Source organism: Hemitrygon akajei, chromosome 8 (assembly GCF_048418815.1).
Source record: "Hemitrygon akajei chromosome 8, sHemAka1.3, whole genome shotgun sequence".
NCBI lineage: Eukaryota > Metazoa > Chordata > Chondrichthyes > Myliobatiformes > Dasyatidae > Hemitrygon > Hemitrygon akajei.
The window spans coordinates 143,951,832-143,969,384 of record NC_133131.1 but is presented as its reverse complement, the minus strand read 5'-3'; the positions used below and the strand labels follow the sequence as shown (position 1 = coordinate 143,969,384).

Here is a 17,553-nt window from a genome sequence, read left to right as displayed (position 1 = left end):
TACAACACCCTCGTCTGCTGCTCCAGCCACAAACATGCCCACAGGACTTGTTCCGCACACCAACCATGGCCCCATTTGCAGCCTGGCCTAGCTCTGGATACATACCCCACTCAGACTCTGGCCTCTGACTCGCACCACACACAAAATATTAATCAAGGTGCTGATTTATATTTGAACTGTTCTGTGACAATTGGATACAGATTATCAGAGTCTGAAATCACTGATCATGTACTGGAAAATTGATTCGGGTTGTCCTCACAGATTTAGCACACACCATGAACAGAGAGTGCTTGAGCAAATCTTAGATCAGTATTAAAAGCTTATCATAGTGAGTTGAGGTTTACAGATACCTTATTCCATATTTCATATTTCCTTACAATTTCAGCCTGTACCATCTTATCTTTGCCAGCTCACAGAGCAATCCTATTCCACAGTATTCTAGTTGCTGTAATTTATTCTCCCATATTCCTATCAGATTACTTTTGATACTGCCATGAGGGGCAATTTACAGTGACTCGTTAACCACCACTCACATGTCTTTGCCACATGGGAGGAATCTTTTGTGGTCAAAGGGAGAACATGCAGTCTTGACACAGGTAATGCTAGAGGTCTTGTTTCAACACTGATTTCTGGTGCCTTGAGACAGTACTTTGCTAGCTGTGCCACTGTGCTACTTGCAAGCATTACTGGTTCCATATGTGGCAATGTGAAGGGTCAAGTTGTTTTGTAATAGAAAATTTATGGCTCATTTAAGGAGTCCCTGATCATGTCTTCTTGATGGATTTAAGGGATGTTTACATACTGTAGCCATGCTGGAAAGCTGTATTGGGCCCTTTTAAAAGTTTTAATACAACGCTGATTGTTTTCAAAATTCAAAAAAGTTAGTATTTCCAATTATTTTGGAGAAAAAAGTGACTTAGCTTTTCTATAGACTTAGAACACACATGTTTGAATCACACAATACCAGGTGACAAATTTAAACTATAGTATATCAATTAAACCTGGAATTTGATGGGGAAGGAAGGTTGGTTTCCATTGTGGTAACCAAGAAACCACTCAATTGTTGCCAGCTCTCCTTTGGCTCACTGATGTCCTTCATCAAGGAGGAAATCTGCTGCCCTTAATTCAAAAGCCTATATGTGACTGAAGATAAATTGATGTGGTTAATTCTTAACCATCTCCTCAGTGCAGAGAAAACTAGGAATGGACAATAAATGCCAACAATGCCAGTGACATCCATATCCTGTGAACAGATTTAAAAAAAAATAATTGTTCACCATGCAGTGGTACCCAAGAGGAGACTTGCATTCTAAATCTTGGTCATTACAATACTTAGTAAGTGAACAACTGGGAAATGTTTTTAAACTCTATTGTACTTGATTAATATGGATTCATTTCCTCAGTCTGCCCAATTAATTTTCTTCACCTCCCCTCCTGGAAAGCATTTATTAAAATTAAAGTGAAGTCTCTGATTTATTTAGTAACGTGACTTTGAATATCTTGAAGCCTTTTAAAAGGAATTATCATTTTCAGATAAACCAATCCTGAATATGCCAAATTAAGATGTTTTCTATTTGCTAAAAATTACAACTTATACTTTTATTGTCTCTTCAAGACAAAAATGTAATACAATTCTTCACAGGAGAGATTATTGAACAAAATTTGACACCATTTGGACAAGGAGTACATTTTGAGCTGTGCATTGAGGACAATGAGTGCAATATGGTTAAAGGAGGAAATATTTGAGTTTTAGCCCAAGGTTGTAACAAGGTACAATAGACAATATTAGAGGAAAGAAAGTTGGGGTTATACACAAGACAAGAATTTAAGGAGCTCTTTTTTTTTTGCCTGGATTAGGTTACGACAACAGTGAATAGTGATGACAGTTTTTTCAGCATAAATTAATTTTCCATTTACTGGTCCTATAATCAACAACATTAAATTTTATCATGCACTTATCTCACTTTCTTTGGAGAGCATGCAAAAAATAAACCAGAGATCTTTATTTTATGCATATAAGGAATAACATGGAGCTGCTAAATTGCATTCCAACCTGCAGGCTCCTAGGTGATAGTTAAAAAAGGTTCATGTTCTGCTAACGTGTTCGTGAGATTGTAATCTGCTCTTGGAAATGAATAGTTGAATGAAATCAACGGAACAAGAGGAGCAGGTTGCATCTGACCTGAAGGGGAACTACGATACCTGAGAAGAGATTTGCTTCTGCTTCTTAGGTGGTTGTGAACAAGTTTTGCAGTGGGGTGCATCCCATAGAGCTGTCTAACTAATGAGAAATTTAAAGAAATCATCGGCATTAGAATAAGCAAGTCCATTAAGCAGAACAGGCAGCAGCAGGAAGGGTAGTGGCCATATCCCTCCACTTTCTGCACATTTATGTGCCTATCTAGACATCTCTTAAAGGTCCCTAATGTATTTGTCTCTTTCAGACGCCCACCACTCTCAATGTAAAACACTTGGCATTCATATCTCTTTTGAAGTTACCCCTCTCACCTTAAATTTATACCCTCTGGTGCAAGACATTTCAATGCTTGGAAAAAGATATTGTCTGTCTGCTCAATCTATGCCCATCATAATCTTATAAACCTCTATCAGATCTCCCCTAGCATCTGCTGCTATAGAAAAGAAAACACGAGTTTGTCCAACCTATCAAATATCAAAGTAAATTTATTATCAAAGTACTTATATGTCACATATAAAATTCTGAGATTCATTTTCTTGCAGGCATACTGAATAAAATCATAGAATTATGTCCATAAAAGAATCAATGAAAGACCATACCAAATTGGGCGTTCAACCAGTGTGCAAAAGACAACAAACTGTGAAAATGCAAAAAGAAAGAAATAATGATAAATAAATAACCAGATATCAAGAACATGAGATGAAGAGTCCCTGAAAATGAGTCCATAGGCTGTGGGAATATTTCAATGATGGGCAAGGGTATTTGACTGAATTTATCCCTTTGGTTCAAGAGTCTGATGGTTGATGGGTAGTAACTGTTGCTGAAGCCGGTGGTGGGAGTCTTGAGGCTCCTGTATCACCGTCCTGATAGCAGCAGCAAGGAGAGAGCATATCCTGGGTGGTGGGGGTCCCTGATGATGGATAACGCTTTCCTGTGATCGTGTTTCATGTAAGTGTTCACGATGATGGGAGGGCTTTACCTGCGAAGGTCTGGGCTGTATCCAGCAACATCCTGGTAAACCTCTACAGTATCCTCTACAAAGTCTTGACGTCCCTCCTACAAACGGGCAACCAGAACTGTCTGCAATACTCCAAATGCGACCTAACTAGAGTTTTATAAAGCTGCATCATAACTTTCTGACTTTTGAACCAAATGCCTTGGCTAATAAAGGCAAGCATAGGCCTTCCTAATCACCCTATGAACCTGTTTGCCACTTTCAAGGAGCTATGAACTTGGTCCCCAAAATCCTTTTGTTCATCAACACTGCTAAGGATCTTGCCCTTAACAGTGTACTGTCTTTTTACTTTAGACCTGCTAAGGTCACCACTCACATATGGCCTGGTTAAACTCCATCTGCCATTTCTACATCTATATCCCATTGTATTGTTTGCCAATCTTCTGTGCTAGCCACAACTCTACCGATCTTCGTATCATTTACAAACTTACTAACCTAGCCATCTTCAGCGAGGTCATTTATATACATCACAAACAACAGAGCTCCTAGTACAGAGCTTGCGGAACACAACTGATCACAGACCTCCAGCTCTCTCCGACCACTACCCTTTGCCTCTATGGGCAAGCCAGTTCTGAATCCAAACTGCCAATTCACCTTGGATCCCATGCATCTTAATCTTCTGATGAGCCTTCTATGTGGGGCCTTACTAAAATTCTTGTAGATAACACCCACAATTCTACTTTCATCAATTATCATCGTAACTATGTCAAAAAACTCAAATCAAGTTAGTAAGACACGACTTGCCCCACAGAAAGCCATGCTGGCACTCCCTAATTAGGCCATGGTTTTCTAAATGCTCGTAAATCTGGTTTCTAAGAATTCTCTCCAGTAATTTTTCTTCCACTGATATGAGAATCACTGGTTTTCAGTTTCCAGCATTATCCCTGGTTCCCTTCTTGATTAATGGAACAACATTAATTACTCACCAAACCTCTAGCACCTCACCTCTGGCCAGAGAGGACACAAAGATATTGGTCAAAACCCTGGTAACCTCTTCTTTTTCTTCTCTCCATAACCTTGGGACTTAGCCACCATAATGCACCTTAACAGACCAGACATTACCTCCTTCGTTACCTTGAATTGTCGCAACATATCAATACACTTGGCACGGCTCTCCCTATTCTCCTAATCCTACTACTTGGTAAATACCGATGTAGAGTACTCATTAAGGACCACACTCTCATCCTCTGCATGCAAAGAAATGTTCCTCATTCATCCTTTAGTGGGCTTACCCTCCCAACTAGTAATATTCTTGCTCTTGATGTATGTATGTATAGAATGCTTAGGGATTCTCTTTAATCTTACTCTTTAAGGACTTTTCATGGCCTCTCCCAGTTTTCCTAATTCCTTTGTTGAATACTTTTCTGGCTTCTTTATAATCCTCAAGGGCTCTGTTGGATTCTAGGCTTCCCAAGCTTTCCTTTTTTCTTCACTAAATTCATCACCTCTCTTGACATCCAGCGTTGTCTTATCTTGCCATCTTTGCCCACCTTCTTGCGAGAACATATCTGTCCTGATCTCTGCACAGTTGGTCCCGAAGGACCCTCCAGATGTCAGATGTGGACTTGCCCAAAAATAGTTGTTCACAATTAATTCTCCCTAGTTTCTACCTAATGCTCTTGTAATTTGCCCTGCTCCAATTTAATACTCTCATGCAAGGTCCATACTTATTCTTATCTATAGTTAACTTAAAACTTGAGCTGTGGTCACTGTTCCCTAACTGTTCTCCCATTGAAAGGTCAGTCACCAGTCCAGAATCATTACCTAACACTAGGTCCAATACAGCCCCTCCTCTTGTTGGACTATCTACATTTAAGAAACCCTCCTGGATGCACCGTATAAGTTCTACCCTATCTAAACCTTTAGTATTAAAGTCCCAGTTTATATTAGGGAAGTTGAAATCCTACATGACAACACCCTTTTGTTTTTACATCTTTCCCTCATCTCCCTACATATTTGTTCTTTAAAGTCCCAGTGGCTATTGGGCAGTCTGTAGTGCAACCCCATCCTGCACCCTCCATATTTTTGAGTTCTACCCATATAGGCTTAGTGGACAAACTCTCCATTATGTCCTATCTGAGTGCAACTGTAAAATTGTTCCTGATTAGTAGTGCAACTCCCCCACCTCTTTTGGCTCCCTCTCTATCTTTTCTGAAACATCAAAACATCCTGGGACATTAAGCACCCATTCCTGTCCCTCTCTCAATCAAGTCTCTGTAATGACCACAACATTGTCGTTCCACGTACGGACCCATGCTCTAAGTTCCTCAACTTTACCCATAATACTCCTAGCATTAAAATATGCACATTACAAACTATCCATCCCATTGTATCTATTACTTTTCTCCTGCCTGTTTTTGCTGGCCCCAACATCTACCTTCCTCACAGTCTCTTCACTTTCTGACCAAGTGCCCTGGTCCCATCAGGTACATGAGGGTAAATCTCTTAAGCACTTTTTCTTGTTTCATAGCATCTTTCCTACAGCAGGATGGCCAAAACCAGACACAATATTCCACATGTGGTCTCACCAGTGTCTTATACAACATCCAGGCACTGATCTCCCTCTTCTCCATGTCTTTCTCCTTGGTAAATACTGATGTCAACTACCCATTAGAGACTGCACCCACATTCCTCACATCTTATCCGTCCCGACTTCTATCATAATGCTCTGACTGATGAAGTCCAGTATGCCATGTTCATGTTTGTGCTATGCTCATGTAATGTACAATAACCCAGTGGGCTTTAAAGCATTGGGTCACAGGGAAATGCCATTACATTGCTTGTATAAGAAGTGCCAAATCAGTTGGGGTGTGTGGGGGAGGGTTTGTCCATTGACATTTGTTGACTAGTTGGACCCTTGTCCTCACAGTTCACCTCATCATGACCTTGCACCTTATTGTTTACCTGCACAGGACTTTCTCTGTAATTGTGCACTCTGTTATTCTTTACCTTGTACTACGCTGTATTGGCATATGGCCAAGTGGTTAAGGCATTCGTCTAGTTATCTGAAGGTTGCTAGTTTGAGTCTTGGCTGAGGCTACGTGTGTGTCCTTGAGCAAGGCACTTAACCACACATTGCTCTGCGACGACACCGGTGCCAAGCTGTATGGGTCCTAATGCCCTTCCCTTGAATAACGTTGGTGACGTGGAGAGGGGAGACTTGCAACTTGGGTCAACTGCTGGTCTTCCATAAAACAAAACCTTGCCCAGGCTTGCGCCCTGGAAACTTTCCAAGGTGCAAATCCATGGTCTATCAAGACTAAGGAGGCCTACTACCTCACTATTTTTCATTGTACCCGAGTACATGTGGCAATGATAAACCAATTTCCCTATTTAGACCGGAGCAAGTAGATTTACTTTGACATTACAGACTTGGGCATCGATTTAAACCTGGCTCCAGCCCAATGGATTTTTGAATGCTGGCAAATTACTCCTGTTGTGTCATTACTCTCACCCAGCCCCCATAGATATCAAGTTCCTTCTGAAAACGGTTAAAATAAAAAAAACTGTTAGGTTATGAGCGTATTAAAGTGAGCCGTTTATGAATACTATGTCAATGAATAAATTGAGTTTTCAAAAACATGAATCAACTCCATCCATTTTATTTTGATGTAATATGTATTATGCAGGGACATTGGCATTTCATTCAGAACATCACCTGCTTATTACATGCAATCAATCTTAACATGGCAGGCGAGAACAGACATTTAAAGTCAACATTGAAATACATTCTCTACAATACGAACCATTCCACTGACATAATATAACTTTTGTTCTTTAGTGCAGGGATCAAATCTGAGTATTGCCCAAAATGGTGTTTTCCCCTGTACCCAGTAGGCAGGTTGTCATTAAGTAAATAATGTTTTTTCTAAGGGAATAGTATTGTGTCTAGAATAATTGATCTCTGTATGGATTCAACATGTTTGTCTCTCTGATTCCTTTCACTTCACATCTGTTGAGGAGGGAAGAGAAAAAGCATTTCTCCACATGTTGGTCATTTAAACTGTTAATTGGTTTGAATTTGGACAGAGTCTGCTGATTTGAGTGCCTACTTTTTAACTCACCAAACCAAATGGACATAAATTGGTTGTTGCAATTTTTTTAAAAAAAGTTGAAAAATTCACTGCAGATTTATTATCAAAGTACATATATGTCACCATCTGCAGCCCTGCAATCCATTTTCTTGCGTGCATACTCAATAATAGAATAATGATCATAATAGAATCAATGGAAGATTGCATCAACCAGAGTGCAAAAGACAACAGTGCAAATACAAAAAGAAAGAAATAATAATAATAATAATAAATAAAGTGACAATAAATATCAAGAACTTGAGAGAAGAGTCCTTGAAAATGAGTGCATAGGCTGTGGGAACATTTCAATGATGGGGCAAGTGAACTTGAGTGAAGTTATGCCCTTTAGTTCAAGACCCTGATGTTGAGGGATGTTCCTGAACCTGGTGGTGCAAGACCTGAGGTTGCTGTACCTTCTTTCTGATGGTAACAGTGAGGAGACAGCATGTCCGGGGTGGTGGAGGTTCCTGATGATGGATGCTGTTTTCCTGCGACAGCGTTTTATACAGATGCGCTCAGTGATGGGGAGATCTTTACCCATGATGGACTGTGATAATCAGAATCAGGTTTATTATCACTGGCATGTGACGTGAAATTTGTTAACTTAGTAGCCGCAGTTCAATGCAATACATAATATAGAAGAAAAAAAAGTAAATCTTATTCGGTAGACTTTATACAGTATATGTATATTAAATAGATTAAATAGACACAGCCTTATACAGCGGGCAGCGTCGTTTGTGGGCAGTGGAGTGAGCCAGGAGCAGAGTGAAGGCTTAAGGGCTTGGGCTCAACGGGTTTAGGCAGAAGCGGGCAAGGCAAGGTAGGTTTAGGTTTCAGTTTTTCCTGTTATTTGAGGAAAGACGAAGTATGAGTGTGAGGGCAGCTTGTTGCTCTCGGTGTCGGATGTGGGAGGTCCTGGAGTCTCCGAGCCTCCCAGACGTCCATATCTGTGCCAGCTGTGCTGAGCTGCAGCTCCTGAGGGACCGTGTTAGGGATATGGAGCTGCAGCTCAATGACCTTCGTCTGGTCAGGGAGAGTGAGGAGTTACAGGCAGGTGGTCACACCGGGACCACGGGAGACAGACAGGTGGGTCACGGTTAGGAGGGGGAAGGGTAAGAGTCAGGAACTAGAGAGTACCCCAGTGGCTGTACCCCTTGACAATAAGTACTCCTGTTTGAGTACTGTTGGGGGGGGGGGACAGCCTACCTGGGGGAAGCAACAGAGTCCGGCCCTGTAGCTCAAAAGGGTGGGGAAAGGAAGAGGAAGGTAGTAGTAATACGGGGCTCGATAGTTAGGGGGTCAGATAGGCGATTCTGTGGATGCGATCAGGAGACCTGGATGGTAGTTTGCCTCCCTGGTGCCAGGGTTCGGGATGTTTCTGATCGCCTCCAAGATATCCTGAAGTGGGAGGGTAAGGAGCCAGAGGTCGTGGTACATATTGGTACCAATGGCATAGGTAGGAAAAGGGAAGCGGTCGTTAAAGGAGAATATAGGGAGTTAGGAAGGCAGTTGAGAAGAAGGACCACAAAGGTAGTAATCTCAGGATTACTGCCTGTGCCACACGACAGTGAGAGTAGGAATGGAATGAGGTGGAGGATAAATGCATGGCTGAGGGATTGGAGCAGGGGGCAGGGATTCAAGTTTCTGGATCATTGGGATGTCTTTTGGGGCAGGTGTGACCTGTACAAAAAGGACGGGTTACACTTGAATCCCGGGGGGCCAATATCCTGGCGGGGAGATTTGCTAAGGCTACTGGGGAGACTTTAAACTAGAATGGTTGGGGGGTGGGAATCAATTTGAAGAGACTAGGGGAGAGGAGGTTAGTTCACAAATAGAGAAAGCTAGTAGACAGCGTGTGAGGGAAGATAGGCAGGTGATAGAGAAGGGGAGCGCTCAGACCGAAGATGTAGGAGAGAAGGAAGAAAAAGATAATAAAGTTGATCGCATCGTTAGGGATAAACAGAGAGGAAGAGGTGGAGAGTTTCTTAAATGCATCTATTTTAATGCTAGGAGCATTGTAAGAAAGGTGGATGAGCTTAGAGCATGGATTGATACCTGGAAATATGATGTTGTAGCTACTAGTGAAACATGGTTGCAGGAGAGGTGTGATTGGCAACTAAATATTCCTGGATTTCGTTGCTTCAGGTGTGATAGAATCGGAGGGGCAAGAGGAGGAGGTGTTGCATTGCTTGTCAGAGAAAATATTACAGCGCTGCTTTGGCAGGATAGATTAGAAGGCTCGTCTATTTGGGTGGAATTGAGGAATGGGAATGGTGTAGTAACACTTACAGGGGTGTATTATAGACCACTGAATGGGGAGCAAGAATTGGAGGAGCAAATTTGTAAGGAGATAGCAGATATTTGTAGTAAGCACAAGTTTGTGATTATGGGAGATTTTAATTTTCCACACTTAGACTGGGAAGCCCATTCTGTGAAAGGGCTGGATGGTTTGGAGTTTGTAAAATGTGTGCAGGATAGTTTTTTGCAGCAATACATAGAGGTACCGACTAGAGAAGGGGCAGTGTTGAATCTCATGTTAGGGAAGGAGATAGGTCAGGTGACGGATGTATGTGTTGGGGAGCACTTCGGGTCCAGTGATCACAATACCATTAGTTTCAATATAATTATGGAGAAGGATAGGACTGGCCCCAGGGTTGAGATTTCTGATTGGAGAAAGTCTAACTATGAGGAGATGCGAAAGAATTTAGAAGGAGTGGATTGGAACAATTTGTTTTATATGAAGGATGTAATAGAGAAATGGAGGTCATTTAAAGGTGAAATTTTGAGGGTACAGAATCTTTATGTTCCTGTTAGGTTGAAAGGAAAGGTTAAAAGTTTGAGAGCGCCATGGTTTTCAAGGGATATTGGAAACAGTTCGGAAAAAGAGGGAGATCTACAATAAATATAGGCAGCATGGAGTAAATGAGGTGCTCGAGGAATATAAAGAATGTAACAAGAATCTTAAGAAAGAAATTAGAAAAGCTAAAAGAAGATATGAGGCTGCTTTGGCAAGTAAGGTGAAAATAAATCCGAAGGGTTTCTACAGTTATATTAATAGCAAAAGGATAGTGAGGGATAAAATTGGTCCCTTAGAGAATCAGAGTGGACAGCTATGTGTAGAGCCGAAAGAGATGGGAGAGATTTTGAAAAATTTATTTTCTTCGGTATTCACTAAGGAGAAGGATTTTGAATTGTGTAAGGTAAGGGAAACAAGTAGGGAAGTTATGGAAACTATGACAATTAAAGAGGAAGAAGTATTGGTGCTTTTAAGGAATATAAAAGTGGATAAATCTCTGGGTCCTGACAGGATATTCCCTAGGACCTTGAGGGAAGTTGGTGTAGAAATAGCAGGGGCTCTGACAGAAATATTTCAAATGTCATTAGAAACGGGGATGGTGCCGGAGGATTGGTGTATTGCTCATGTTGTTCCATTGTTTAAAAAGGGTTCTAAGAGTAAACCTAGCAATTATAGGCCTGTCAGTTTGATGTCAGTGGTGGGTAAATTAATGGAAAATATTCTTAGAGATGGTATATATAATTATCTGGATAGACAGTGTCTGATTAGGAATAGTCAGCATGGATTTGTGCGTGGAAGGTCATGTTTGACAAATCTTATTGAATTTTTTGAAGAGGTTACGAGGAAAGTTGACGAGGGTAAAGCAGTGGATGTTGTCTATATGGACTTCAGTAAGGCCTTTGACAAGGTTCCGTTAGTTAGGAAGGTTCAATTGTTAGGTATTAATATTGAAGTAGTAAAATGGATTCAACAGTGGCTGGATGGGAGATGCCAGAGAGTAGTGGTGGATAACTGTTTGTCATGTTGGAGGCCGGTGACTAGTGGTGTGCCTCAGGGATCTGTACTGGATCCAATGTTGTTTGTCATATACATTAATGATCTGGATGATGGGGTGGTAAATTGGATTAGTAAGTATGCAGATGATACTAAGGTAGGTGGCATTGTGGATAATGAAGTAGGTTTTTAAAGCTTGCAGAGAGATTTAGGCCAGTTAGAAGAGTGGGCTGAACGATGGCAGATGGAGTTTAATGCTGATAAGTGTGAGGTGCTACATTTTGGTAGGAATAATCCAAATAGGACATACATGGTAAATGGTAGGGTATTGAAGAATGCAGTAGAACAGAGTGATCTAGGAATAATGGTGCATTGTTCCCTGAAGGCAGAATCTCATGTGGATAGGGTGGTGAAGAAAGCTTTTGATATGCTGGCCTTTATAAATCAGAGCATTGAGTATAGGAGTTGGGATATAATGTTAAAATTGTACAAGGCATTGGTAAGGCCAAATTTGGAGTATTGTGTACAGTTCTGGTCACCGAATTATAGGAAAGATGTCAACAAAATAGAGAGAGTACAGAGAAGATTTACTAGAATGTTACCTGGGTTTCAGCACCTAGGTTACAGGGAAAGCCTGAACAAGTTAGGTCTTTATTCTTTGGAGCGTAAAAGGTTGGGGGGGACTTGATAGAGGTATTTAAAATAATGAGGGGGATAGATCGAGTTGATGTGGATAGGCTTTTTTCATTGAGAGTAGGGGAGATTCAAACAAGAGGACATGATTTGAGAGTTAGGGAGCAAAAGTTTAAGGGTAACATGAGGGGGAATTTCTTTACTCAGAGAGTGGTAGCTGTGTGGAATGAGCTTCCAGTAGAAGTGGTAGAGGTAAGTTCGGTATTGTCATTTAAAAAAAAATTGGATAGGTATATGGACAGGAAAGGAGTGGAGGGTTATGGGCTGAGTGCGGGCTAGTGGGACTAGGTGAGTGTAAGCGTTGGCACAGACTAGAAGGGCTGTAATTGTTATATGGTTAAAAATCATGCAAAAAACTGAAATACATATAAAAATGTGAGGTAGTGTCCAAGGGTTCAGTGTCCATTTAGGAATTGGATGGCAGAGGGGAAGAAGCTGTTCCTGAATCGCTGAGTGTGTGCCTTCAGGCTTCTGTACCTCCTACCTGATGGTAACAGTGAGGAAAGGGCATGTCCTGGGTGCTAGAGGTCCTTAATAATGGATGCTACCTTCTTGAGCCTCCACTCCTTGAAGATGTCCTGGGTACTTTGTTGCCTAGTACCTAAGATGGAGCCAACTAAATTTACAACCTACTGCAGCTTCTTTTGGTCCTGTGCAGTAGCCCACCACCCCCACCCCCCATACCAGCCAGTGATGCAGCCTGTCAGAATGCTCTCCACAGTACATCTATAGAAGTTTTTGAGTGTATTTGTTGACATACCATATCTCTTCAAACTGCTAATAAAGTATTGCCTTTTTTATAACTGCATCAATATGTTGGGACCAGGTTAGATCCTTAGAGATCTTGACACCAAGGAACTTGAAACTGTTCACTCTCTCCACTTCTGATCTCTCTATGAGGATTGGTATGTGTTCCTTCATCTTACCCTTCCTGAAGTCCACACTCAGCTCTTTCATCTTACATTGATTGCCAGGTTGTTGCTGCAGCACCACTCCACTAGTTGGCATATCTTACTCCTGTATGCCCTCTCATCACCACCTGAGTTTCTACCAAAAATGGTTGTATCATCAGCAAATTTATAGATGGTATTTGAGCTATGCCTAGCCACACACTCATGGGTATAGAGAGAGTAGAGCAGTGGACTAAGCACACACCCCTGAGGTGTGCCAGTCAGTGTTAATCGTCAGTGAGGAGGAGATGTTATCACCAATCCATACAGATTGTGGTCTTCCAGTTAGGAACTTGAGGATCCAATTGCAGAGGGAGGTACAGAGGCCCAGCTTCTGCAACTTCTCAATCAGGATTGTGGGAATGATGGTATTAAATGCTGAGCTATAGTTGATGAACAGCATACTGACGTAGGTGCTTGCGTTGTCCAGGTGGTCTAAAGCCGCGAGGACAGCCATTGAGATTGCATCTGCCGTTCACCTATTCTGCCGATAGACAAATTGCAATGGGTCCAGGTCCTTGCTGAGGCAGGAGTTCAGTCTAGTCATGACCAACCTCTCGAAGTATTTCATCACTGTAGATGCGAGTGCTATTGGGCGATAGTCATTAAGGCAGCTCACGTAATTCTTCTTAGGCACTGGTATAATTGTTGCCTTTTTGAAGCAAGTGGGAACTTCAGCCCGTAGTGGTGAGAGGTTTAATAATTTAAATTATTATTGTTAATATTATCATTTAATAATTTTAGTCAATTTTATGAGCACTTAATAGTTAATTTGACGTGACCATCATTGACCTCACTACTTACCCCTGATCTGAATGACTAAAGTTGCCATTTCAGCAAAGTGTCAAGCACATTACTGTGGTCTGGAGTTGCATGTACTGTAAATCAGACCAGTTAAAGATATTCATGAATTAGTCTTTTTTCCCAAGAGTGTGTTGGCTTTTGCTTTAGAAATTGATAATTGTCAAAATTTGCTGATTATTTTGAAATTTAAATGTCAACTTGTATTTAAATTCCTAAGTACCTGTAGCAGAATTTGAACTTCAGCCCCGAAAAGAGAGTTCTGTGTCTGAGAGTTGTAGTGTAGAAAGCGTGGGAATAGGCTCTTTGCCCCAACTTCTCCCTGCCAACCAAGATGCTCATCTATGTTCGATCCACCTGCATTTGTCATTTAATCCCTCTCAACCTTTCCTATCCACGTAAACATCCAAGTGTCTTCCTCTGTCAGCTCATTCCATAAACAAACCACCCTCTCTGTGAAGAAGTTGCCCCCCCCAGGTCCATTTTAAAACTCACCTTAAATGCATACCCTCAGGTTTTTGATTCCCCTTCACTGAGAAGACTGAATGCCTTCAGCCTAACTATTTCCCTCATGTTTTTATACATCTCTGTAAGGTCATACTTCAACTTCATACTCTTCAAGGAATGGTGTCCTCGTCTACCTACTCTCCCTCTACAGCTCAGCGCCTGAGACCTGGTAATATTGTCCAATGCCAATGACCCCTGTGCACCATTACACCCTGAAGCATGAGTTCAATCTTTTTAAAGGATGACATAATCAGTAACTGTGTTTTGTTCACCATCTATAACCACTTCCTGGTGACAGACTCAATTTCTTTCTATAATTTGATGTAAATTTTTCATTACTGATTAATTATAAAATTAATAATTTTTTTTCATTTAGTTTTATTGTTTTGATTGAATGGGAAGTTGAGAAAATTTTTGGTCAAGCATTAGCTTGTAAGGCTCCTCTCCCCCGCCATCTCATTGCAATGCTGATACCATTTTTACTACTTGCAACATGAAAATATATGGCAGTACTGGTAGAATAGCGGTTAGCATAATTCTTTACAGCACCAGCAATCCGGGTCCAGTTCCCGCTGCTGCCTCTCAGGAGTTTGTATGTTCACCCTGTGACTGTGTGGGTTTCCTGCAGGTCCTCTGGTTTTCTCTCAGATCCCAAAGACTTGTGGGTTAGTTGGTTAATTAAACACATCGGTGTAATTGGATGGCATAGGCTCAGTGAGTTGGAACAGCCTGTTACCATGATGTATCTCAAAAAAAATTGCAAGGACTGTTTAATCTATGGTATGTTAATGGTATTTAAACATATTGAAGGAATTAAGTATGTTGAAAGCAGGGTTGAAGTATTTAATAGTCTAGCTATTGTTCTGGAAACATGTTCAGATTCTACCTTGATAGCAGTGAAATGTAAAATTTTGGATTCATTAAGTTCCATGTTTGGTACTTCCTTTATTTCACTTTTATCTTGCCTTTCTCTTCACCTTCCCAATTCCCTCAAACTGCAGCATTTCAAAAAACTAAATGAGCATATCAGCTCCCTCTGGCTCTCTGATGTTGTTGCTTTTGACTCCATTGTAAGTAAATGTTTGATGGTCTTTTGGATCACCTGTCTTCCTTTCAGTGCACCCCAGCTCATAACTTTTCGCTTCTTTTTCCCTCCCCATGGAAAAATGTCCAGCTGCTGTTCCACAGCTCTCCCTCCCAACGCCGTAGACAAGATCAAAACTCTAGTACAAAATATGTGCAGCTATGCCTTCATTAATACTTTAATGTTTTCAAACTGTGGTAGGCATTTGCAATTCATTCATTGAAAGAAAATTCATACTGATAGTCGAACGAGCAAATGAGATTCAGTACCAAAAATATAAAGAACATTCTTATTCTTAACTAGGACACTGGGGTTTTCACATGCAAGGGAAATGTGACAGGAATGAAGAATAAATGGAAAATTAAATAATTGTGCATTGTATAATATAAAAGTGCTTAAAGTTTTATTTTATAATTTGTGTGCTAAAACTCATAAATTTCTATAACCAGGTAACTGCCAAATGTCCCCAACAGTGAACATGACCCAAGATGACATAGTTATTATCGAGGATGACAGACCACCTGGCAATCTTCCTCGACTGTCTAATCAGTCATCTATGGGATACCATCAAGAAATGAATTTTGTCACTTCTGGTCTTTGGGTGAAAGAACCTGATAAAGATAAAACAGATGGGTAAGTGAAGTGTTATTTTCCTGCAGACTATTTTACTTATGTTGTATGTTTGAATAATGATTTGCAAACTAAAATAGTGAGCATGGAAGCTCACCATGTAGGCCAGTGGCTCTTGTGATACTACAGTCGTCTGCCACTCCACAATCAGTCCAATTTTTTGTAAACAGGTATCGAAACACCAGTTCAGACTTGAGCAGTCATCAGTGATTTCTTGGAAATTTGTCTATGAAAATGCCAAAGCTGAGTTCATCTATAGTAACTGTGATCTCCTTGCTCTGTGCCAGCTTCAGGAGCCACAGGATGGAGATCAGAAACACATAATGCTAACTATTATAGATTGTTTGTTTCACCATTCCATTTCTTCACCCACATTGGTCTGTAACACAATCTGCCAGCATTGTTCTCATCTAATTACCCAAATTGGCAAAATCAGCACAGGCTATCTGGATAACGGGGATTGTGACCACAGCCCCTGCAGCTTTCCATAACACTTTCATTAACATTTGATTTTGAAGCCATGATGAGAGATTTTAAGCTACGTGTTTTTCTTTATAATTTGTTAATTATCATTTTTATTGCACTATAATGTGTGGAATTCTATGCATATTACAAATCAGCTCACAAGTGTCATTTCTGACTTTTGTCGACCATTCAACCAATATTATTAGGTTGAATTTTACATCAATTGTCATGTAGCCATGTCTATTAAATTTTTTAAGCAATTATATATGAGGTTGAGTTATATATCATGGCTGTCTCGAGCAGAGTTAGTTAATTTCCCTTTAGACATTTCTTGCTAATTTGGGTACGTGATTCCACAAGCAATATAGTATTTTAAAAATGTTTTTAATAACTCTAAAGCACCTAGTAAAGGCCAATTAGGTTGTGCCAGAACAGCATATTGATGCACTAGTGTGTCATAATAGCACACTTGATGGATACCCCCACCTTGTTGACTTGCTGATTTGAGACCGTGGCCCAGTAAGTCAGTGCTGTCACATAAATGTTTTCAGCTCATGATGTCGGGCTTAAAACTACCCTTCAACCACAAGAGCAATGTAACCCTCTACAATGAAGCAGGCAAGGCAATGCATTATAAGATGGGTGAATAAAAGATGATTGCCTTGAGACTGGAGAACATAACTCTTGACATTGTTAATTTCAATTCCTTCACAACAGTTTCATACTATGTGTGAAAGAAATTCTTTTCTCATCAAGCAGTTGGCAATAAAAACTTCAGAGCTCAGAAATTCAGATGAAACTTCATTCACCATTAATTTAAATATGTGAAAGATGTATTCACTTTTTCAGGACACAGCCAGTTCTGTTGCAATACTTACATTTCCCAGTGCATAAATTATGTGAAAAAAATGTCCATTCCTCAGCAGATTGCATGTGTAGAGTACAACTAAGGTGGAATCTAGACTTTTGTGGATATAGTCAAAATCTTATATATATTATGCATAAAATCAGTTTTCACCCACTGAGAACTGGAAGATGAAATTCCTTAGTAAATTTTGTCTTGAATACATTTTTCAAGAACTGACCATAAAAAGTTTGATCTTAAGTTGAAGTATGTCGACTGTGACAGGTCTTATTGAAGTCTATGTAATTGCAGTAGCTTGTGGATGATTTTTAAAAACCTTTCAGCTCTGCTGCATTTGCAGAGGTACGTCAATTCAGTAAAGAATAAATAAACTTCATATCCCACATCTTGCGTCACCTTAAATTGTGATATGAAGAAAGCTTGAATTCCTGTAAGTCCAGCTGTGAAGCAAGCATTCATATGTCAGTGCAGACTTGCACGAAT

At 40.5% G+C, this 17,553-nt stretch overlaps 1 protein-coding gene across 6 annotated transcripts in view; it reads left to right on the top strand.

The window, feature by feature from the left end:
• Positions 1–17,553, top strand: part of LOC140732326 (partitioning defective 3 homolog) — an 838,958-nt gene that overhangs the window by 578,078 nt on the left and 243,327 nt on the right. For all 6 annotated transcript variants that reach the window (XM_073054817.1, XM_073054816.1, XM_073054819.1 and 3 more), the window contains one exon: positions 15,560–15,743. In XM_073054817.1, the coding sequence (XP_072910918.1) occupies positions 15,560–15,743 (184 nt within the window). The remainder of the gene's footprint in view (positions 1–15,559; positions 15,744–17,553) is intronic.